The 8,599-nt window shown below is 33.7% G+C and overlaps 1 protein-coding gene across 1 annotated transcript in view; it reads left to right on the top strand.

Moving 5' to 3' along the window:
• The window catches only part of LOC105626264 (Down syndrome cell adhesion molecule-like protein Dscam2), a 100,587-nt gene that overhangs the window by 74,257 nt on the left and 17,731 nt on the right, over window positions 1-8,599 (top strand). The window contains exons 12-13 of the mRNA XM_012207569.1: window positions 4,994-5,113; window positions 8,188-8,364. Coding sequence (XP_012062959.1) covers window positions 4,994-5,113; window positions 8,188-8,364 — 297 coding nt within the window. The remainder of the gene's footprint in view (window positions 1-4,993; window positions 5,114-8,187; window positions 8,365-8,599) is intronic.

The following is an 8,599-nucleotide window of genomic DNA, read 5'->3' as shown; positions in this document are numbered from 1 at the left end:
TTACCGTTTACTTTCGTTTAGTAGTAGGTCGTGTAGTACGTCGGTACGTAGTAGTATACAACTACTATATATATTAGTGTGTATATATATATATATATATATACATATATATATATATATATATATATATATATATATATATATATATACACACACACAAGGCAGATATACAGTTCGTATCACAGCGCAGAATTCGAAGAAACGTCGAGCAAGATTCGGTTTTCGTTTTTTTATTTAATCCGTTCCTGTGTTCCGGGTTACTCGGACGACTTTTCCGAGCCGTTGATGACATCCCTCGAGAAGGGACTGCGATACGAGTCCCTGTTCGCCGGATCGTAATCTTATATGTTAGTATCTGATTTCGCCAATTTAAAACACTATTCTTCGTTTCTCTGAAAAAAATTCTCCTTTGGTAGCGTAAGTTGGATGAATCTTAAAAATTTATTTCACTTTTGCCAGTACAAAAAGTAAAGTTTTATCAGTAATGAAATATTTATAAGAGTCTTAAGCCATTTGAAATTGCGTGTAAAGCTTAAAATGTATAAAGATCGATTCATATTAAGAATACATTTTTATAAAAAAAAATATTTAAAATTCTCGATATAGGTACAATCAGGGATATATTTCAATATACTTTATTTAGATATACACAGATATTTTAAAACAGGATAGCTATTTCAACAGAATATTTCAAACTATGGTTCACATTTCGTGCTCACAATAATAGTATTAATTGTGAGCGACATAATAGAATACAACTTTGTTGGGATTATTATTATTACTCGTTTATTTTAGAAAGAAAATGTTTAATATACATGAGAAACAAAAAATAATTCTATTTAAATTTATCAAACTTAATCATCTGTCTTTTTATAAAGTAAAACAATTAAAGAAAAACAGTCAGTTGGTTACCGATCGCAATGCGATATCCAGAATAACTTTGAGGATTAATTTATGGGTATATATGTTAATGGGTTTCGCCGGATTTAGTTCTTAGCGGTCTCACACTCGCTAGAGAGCAATATATTATTCATTTCTATCCATTTCGATACTCAAATTCTATAGGATATCAAAAGATTCGTATATTTCGTATGTTATACGGCTTCACATATTACGTAATGGCGCCTGTTCCTAATGCGTATAAAATACGACGAGATCGCTAGGTTTTCGACATCTGAAAGCCATTAAAGATTTTCTCCAGCGACTGTCGCGCGGTAAAGGAATTTCCTCAAAGCGAAATACGATCCCTTAACCTCGACAGAAGTTATACGCGCGTAACAAATTGGAGGACGAATGTGCTACAATTTTTCAAGAATAAACATCAAAGGAGTAAGTAACAATGGTAATTGGCTATTCCATAAAATAATAAAAAGAATTAAAGTTAATGGTTTAATTTGACGTCGCAATTGTGAATCTTTAACAAATTTCGAGGTAAAATAATATAAAGCAATAAATTAACAGATAAAATTTTAAACATCCTGCCAGAATCGATGTGAATCTTTTTACAATCGAATTTCTCGGTCTATTATGCTTATATGTTCTTTGAAAGTACTGCAGTCATATTATAGGGTACACACCAGACTTTCGTAATATTTGCCAAATGGAACGTAAGTTCCACGTTACATGTCCTTTCGAGTTCACTTTGTGTTCATCGTGCAACGGAGTATATACCAAGTGCAGTATACTGCACTTTTCAGTTTCATGGTACTGTAATACCTTTGCCGCCACGGTTTACGATCAGCACATACGTATGTATATCTTCGCACATACGTATGTATATCCGTTTCAGCGCGATCTTACATGCACTGATATTTTTCGTATTATTTCGATTTGATCGCGTTATATATACATATATATATCCTATTCAATTTATACCCGGATATATGCATTACTTGTATCTCTGATTCTATTCTTTCTATTTCATTGAAATATTCTGTACTATTACTTATATCTCTGATCACTACTGCTTGCATTCGGTCGTCTCAAGTACACAATTCAAAATTTTGTTTTAAAAATATACATTTCACGTGTTTTAAATAGTTATATATAGCACTCAAGTCTTTGTTAATTAATTTAACACAAGATGAATATATTAGAAAGTAACACAAATGTTATGTAAAAAATATAACACTAGAAAATAAAATAAAATTGACAATTTGTAAAACAAACTGTGGAAGCATATTTTTTAATAAAATTAATATTTATATTATTGAATTGATATTATTTTCTTCATTAAATGAACATTAATTTATTAATTTATTCATTAATATTGGACTTTACATTTCAAAATATATTTTTACATTACATTATTTTTATTTTTATATTATTTGTTCTTTTACTCATATTGTATTATTTTGACATTAAAAAATATTAAATATGAATTTAATACAAAATATTCAAATAATATAATTATATTATATTAAATTGACATTCAAATATGTTGAAAATTTCAACAAGCATTTGAGTAGACCGATTTTAATATTAAAAAATAGAAAATCTTTTTATTTTATATTTCTGTTACTACTTACGTGTCGGGATATTATATGTATATGTCTGCAGGTCGTATTATTTGCACGTTGCCATATTATACGAAGTATGTTTGTTACTTATGCGCTGATGTACTACGTATGTCTGGTTGCTCTATTTGTACGCGGTCATACCAAGTCAGTTACTACTCACTGGATACGTATGTATGTCTGGTTGTACTACTTACTTGGTATTTTGTTTCCACATTTGATGCATCCAGTTCGAAAGAAGCAATTTGACGAAAATACCCATTAATTGTCCTCATTAATTAATAATTGTTAAAATGTTTTTTTTTAAGTGCATAAAGGTGAGATTGAAAGGTGACAACAACAGAAAAAGGAAAGTTGATAATTCTGAAATCGTAGTCGCGCTATCGAAAACAATACCTGGCATGATGCCGCCATATCCCGATTTCTTTCGTTTGTCTTCGAGGATAGCTCGATAGAATTTTCGTTTGCTGTTGGAAATCGAGAATCACACAGGCAAGGAATGCTTGGACAGATAAATCGTGTAGACGACAGATGTATCGCCGACTTTACTTGTTTGCATGCTCGTCAGCGAGAGATAATTATAGATTTTCACGAGATCGTTAGAACAGGAACGGTTCTATTTGCGAATTTTAACGAGAGTGCATATCTTTCGATATGCAAAGTAATTCAACAGTAGCACACACGGCCTATTCCAGAGTCCGTTGATCCGGTATGCCGGTAAGGCCCAATATAAAATGTATTGACTCTTGATATATCATTCCCTATATTCCGTACGTTTTACCGCAAGCAGCATCGCTGGAATCGATGTAGACCTCGAAATTGAAATATTTCAGTCTTGAGCGTAGAAGTATTATTCACGTGTGTTCAGATTTTTTAAAGGACGTTTCCGCGAATGTATTAGGTAGAGTATCGTAGCGAGTTGATATTCGAGACGTTGTGCTAATGTAATGCAACAATTGTCTATGATACGGGTGTGCATAAGCATGCATTCGCGTAGTTAACCTGTTTCTGGTTACAATTCCCCCCTCTCCCTTTTTTCTGCGAGAGCGACTTGGAATGACGATGGAAGAATGTAAAAGTAATATTCCTCCTTATACTACGTGTCTTTCTATTTTCGGTATCATTACGGTACATTGCCACGGTATCGTTTGCGTTTGTCGTTGTCTGGAAGCATTTTATATTACATCCGTCTTACGGCTCTGTTTACTTGGAATGGTGCTTGCGTTGTTACGTTCCTTATGATAATGATCAACTTTGCATTTTTTGCATGATATTACGTTTCATATACTCGTACTATATTATGTGTATATTATATTTTCTCGACATATATTTATATACTTCAATTTATACTAACTACTCTCATGTATTTTAAACGGACAGTTTTTTCTTTTATTCAGATACCTTTTATTCCTGTTTATATTTCCCATTTTCATCATATAGTTTATAATTTATGTAGGTTATTTAATTAGAGAATTTTTTTTATGTAGATTTAGTAATCATTTCTCTCTCTTTCTCTCTATTATTATTATTATTATTATTATTATTATTATTATTATTATTATTATTATTACTATTATTAAAGATGCATGTCCTTTACTTTCTATTATTTTCTTAATTAAATATTCTAAATTTTGTTTCCTTGATATATTTAACATTGCTTGAATTCCTAATGAAATTAAAAGTAGATAATTGCGGCAAAATCCATTCTCGTTTATTTTTATACATAACATATATACATAACATCGTCAATTCAAGTAATTTAGTCGTAGCCTTAATGGATTCCGTAGTATAACACTGTTACAATTTTCAGCAAATTGTGTAAGTATATAATCTAGTTGAAAGAAAGAGATGCATGCATTACACAATTATTAACACATTAGGTAAACATTAATTTAGTCATTGCCATTGGTATTCGTCACCGTTTATATCGCAGTAAAGTATCGATCCAATGTTTGAATATATAGAGAATGACTGTTCAAATAAATAACCTGTCATATCATATATATTTTTAGACCGAATTGATAAAAGATAAAATCGTAGCGGGGCTGTGAAATGAAAATCGATATCGTTTGACGGTTTTACATGATATTATCTTTAGGAAATAACGGGATAACGCGGGATAAATTGCGTATTACTCTCAATATTCTGCAAATTAAATCAAAAGGAATTTGTAATAAATTTATAATATAGCAATGATTACATATTGATGTACACTGTTCTTGTTTTTAGCCATTATCATTAATTATAGAAATGTAGAATCTTTGTAATATGCATGGGCGCGACTGCGACGCAAATGTCCTCGACGGTCATTATCGATTTAATAGCAGTGTTTTAAATTTTATGGCGTCATGTAATTGCAAGTTTCTAAGAAAAAACGAGATGAACGGTGACGGAGACGAGGGGGCATCGCGTAAAATTCTGGCGGATACGAATTCGAGTGACTGGAAGATTCTAAGCCAATTGATTCGTATTTTTAGTACCTCCGAGGTGGACCGTGGAACCTATCGACCAGAACGCGGTTGTAGGTCACGGCGTCTCCATCGCCTGTCAGGCCGAAGGATTCCCCATTCCGACTGTGACTTGGAAGCAATCTATCGGTAAGTCACGACTCCTTAAAGGTGGGATCTCGGAGATAACTCTCCTCTCTACCTCCGTTCCCAGCTACGTTACCGAGAGATGTATTACGTCTCCGACGTGGCGCGAGAAATGAGAACGCTCATTCGCACCTGATCTCTCTTAAGTATAAAACGGATATTCTTAATAGAAGAAGGCTCCCAATTTTTTAATAGAAACTGGAACAGTTAATTTTGTGACGTTTTATCTGTATTATAAATAATCCACAAATATAAATGAAATATTTACTTACATCACAAATCATTTTTTTTAACGTATTCGAGAATGCATTTTTCAAAAATTTACATTGACATCGATTATTTATTTCAAACTAACTTTAAAGTGAGATATGACATAGATATTATTACATTTTCTAATAATCTCCTGTCGATTAAGCGAGAACTTTGTTCGCACGAACATTACGTAATTTTCATTTAAGTTACGACCGGCGAAGCGTCGACGGGAAAAAAAAGGACGCTTTGGAAACAGTAATCAATCACGAATTTCGCTGAATCGTCGGTCGTCTCCACGGACGGGTATCCAGTCCATAGTCAGAAATAAGTCTTATCTATAGATAAAAGTTCTATGGATAGAACTGTATAATTAATTTCGTCAATTCGCTGAGCGTGCAGATTTGATATGACGTACTTTCGCCAGAGACTTTTTTTTCTATCCTCTCTATTTTTCCTCCTAAATTTCAACTTCGTTTTGGCGTGGAATGCATTCTTCGCTGTTTAGTCTGATTGTATTTTCGCGAGCCAAATCGTTCCTACGCCGGCGACAACAGTTTGCAAAAAAGCTCTTTGTGTGTCTTGGCTCGATAACTGCGCAGTTATACGTCGCAGTGATGAGATTGTTATCAAATTCCAGAATATTTTTATTAATTTTAATTAACCACAGCTGGAAAACTAGTACACATTTGTCCGTAAAATGTTTTCAGTGAGTTAGTTGTGTCGTATTATACATATCGTATTATACATACATAACGTTCCTACCGCATGTTATACGTTACATTCTGATACATGTTAAGCGTTCTCGTTACTCAAATATTAATCCGTAAAAGTTCTCTCCATCGTCCGAATACGTATCTCAAAGTTGTTGCAAAAATAAAAGACGAGAATATATCCCATGTGGATATTTGTGTTTTTCATCATTCACTATGTATCTCGGGAAAGATGTCGGGGAAGCATCGATCCGCCGCGCTGTCGAGCGATGCATGCCATGCAGACAGCAGTATCGAACATGAAAAAAGAAGCACTGTGTCGAGGAAAGACGTTCCAGTATGTCCTGTCACGATTCATATTAGATGCGAACAGCGTAGAACGTGGTTTTATCATGGTTTTATTAAACCTTGTGTAATATTGTAACTACCTGCCACTAGGTCGAGTGCGCAAACGCAATTTGCATCGGTCGAGAATGCCGCCGACGAGAGACGAGACTGCCGTAAGAGTTTCGAGACATAATTTCTCGGAAGACTCCTGCGAAAAGACTGATTACTCAAAAGAGGCGCTTTCAAAATGTTCGGTTTACCTTGCACGGGAGGAGCTCTCGCGAAGTAAATCTTTACCGTTTGAAGTTATGTGGGTGGTATATACTTTGATACATCTTTCGCTCGTTCGTTTATTTATGAAAAGATAGAATAAGCGAATAAGGAAAGGTCTACGAGAAAAGAGATTCCCAAGCATACGCTTCGTATACTCGTATTTAACCTCCGACGCGTTATGTTTTTAAATCATTTAGACATTCATGTATTCAAAAATGCGTTTATAAAACATCATTTAAAGAACTTCTTTCGCGTTATTTCTTGGCATTTAAATCGGTATACAACAGGATGTTTTGTAATAAGGCGTAAACAAGGTGATGCTTCATGCTGTGAGCTGGGAAATCATTTTTCCTCCGGTAAAACTTAACGTTATTTTTTTACAATTTATAAAGTTTGAAAATTAAATATTCTAGCAGTTGAGTATGCCTCCAAATCAAAACGCTGTTAAAGTAAAGTTTACCTGAAATTACGCGAAGAATAAGATTTTGTTATCTATCATGCGCATTCATGAAGATCTTTCCTCCTGAAATATCTGATTCCTTTCTTTCTTATTTTAGTTTCTGATGAGTCTAGAATATCTACCGATAAAATGTAAACACGTTGTATAGCGAGTTTTGTTGTACAATAACTAAGGATGCGTGAGAAATGAAAATTCCACAAATAAAACATAAACAAATAAAATATAAACTTCACAATGTATTTTATTTTTAATATGGTACGCACTAGAACAGAATAGAATAAAATGGAAAGAATAAAGAGAAGTCCCAGAAAATAAATATATCAGTAATGTCAACTTGAAATAAAAACGTTTATCATCATGGCAGACGGATGGCATCGTCCAATTAAAGCTGGAAAATAAAATACCAACAAATTTTAATTTATGCTCTTCCATGATTGCAAAAGTCTATCCTAGAATTGCGTAAAAGTAGTTATAATCAAGACTGGAGAAAATATGTCTTAAAGTATTTAAAATATAAAATACAAAATACTTTCAATTTTTCAATTTGAAAGTCAAAAAATGTTATATTTCAAATCGAAAGGTTGAAAATATTTTGTATTTAGTAAATACTAAGATTGACAATATTTTGTATTTTGCATTTCAAATATTTTAAGATGTATTTTGTCCAGTCCTGATTGTTAGGACAGAATCCATAGACATTGCTCAAGATTCGAGATGGTCTTAAGCTAGTGCTCGAGATGTCATGAATCAATCAGAGAGCCGTATTAACGTCTTAAGACGATGCTTGAGATTGTCTTGAGATTAAGAACAGACTATAGATTCCGGTCTAAGTGATAGTTGTAAGAATTGATTAATCAGAGTCGAATATTCTTTTCATATTCGACTGATTGATCAATTCTTATAACCACTTATAACTTATTTATTATTATTATGTAATTATATGTAGAATGGACTTTACAAAAAGCCCATAGAGCTCGTAAAACGTAGTATGGTAGTAATTTTCCGCGAACATGTCTATTATGCAGAAACGTAAAGATGTATCTTTGCACATTTAGGTGAAACTCCGGGTGACTACAGAGAGCTGGGATACGGCACGGAAGGCGCCGGGGTGGCCAGAAATGGATCCCTGGTGATCCCGCGGGTATCGCGGGATCACGCCGGATTCTATCTATGCCAGGCGAGCAACGGCATCGGGCCTGGCCTCAGCAAGCTCATTCGGTTAACGGTTCATGGTAAAATATTCACGAAACCTAGAGTTACCGTCGCCGTCTGGATCCTAGATCCAAGATAGTAGATCTGGGATTTAGTTTGGGTCGCGCTGGATCATGCGAAGTGATCGAAACTGGGTAGTTCTTTACCGCCGCCGCCGTGGATTAGGCGAAAAAGTGTCTGTCGTAAATTTTTTCGTAAATTTATTGTAGGATATCATCTGCAGACTGTATAAAAAATTCTTTCTCTCTCTCTCTC

This window comes from Atta cephalotes, assembly GCF_000143395.1.
Source record: "Atta cephalotes unplaced genomic scaffold scaffold00005, whole genome shotgun sequence".
NCBI lineage: Eukaryota > Metazoa > Arthropoda > Insecta > Hymenoptera > Formicidae > Atta > Atta cephalotes.
The sequence above is the reverse complement of the archived record's forward strand: the minus strand, read 5'-3'. Positions and strand labels throughout refer to the sequence as shown.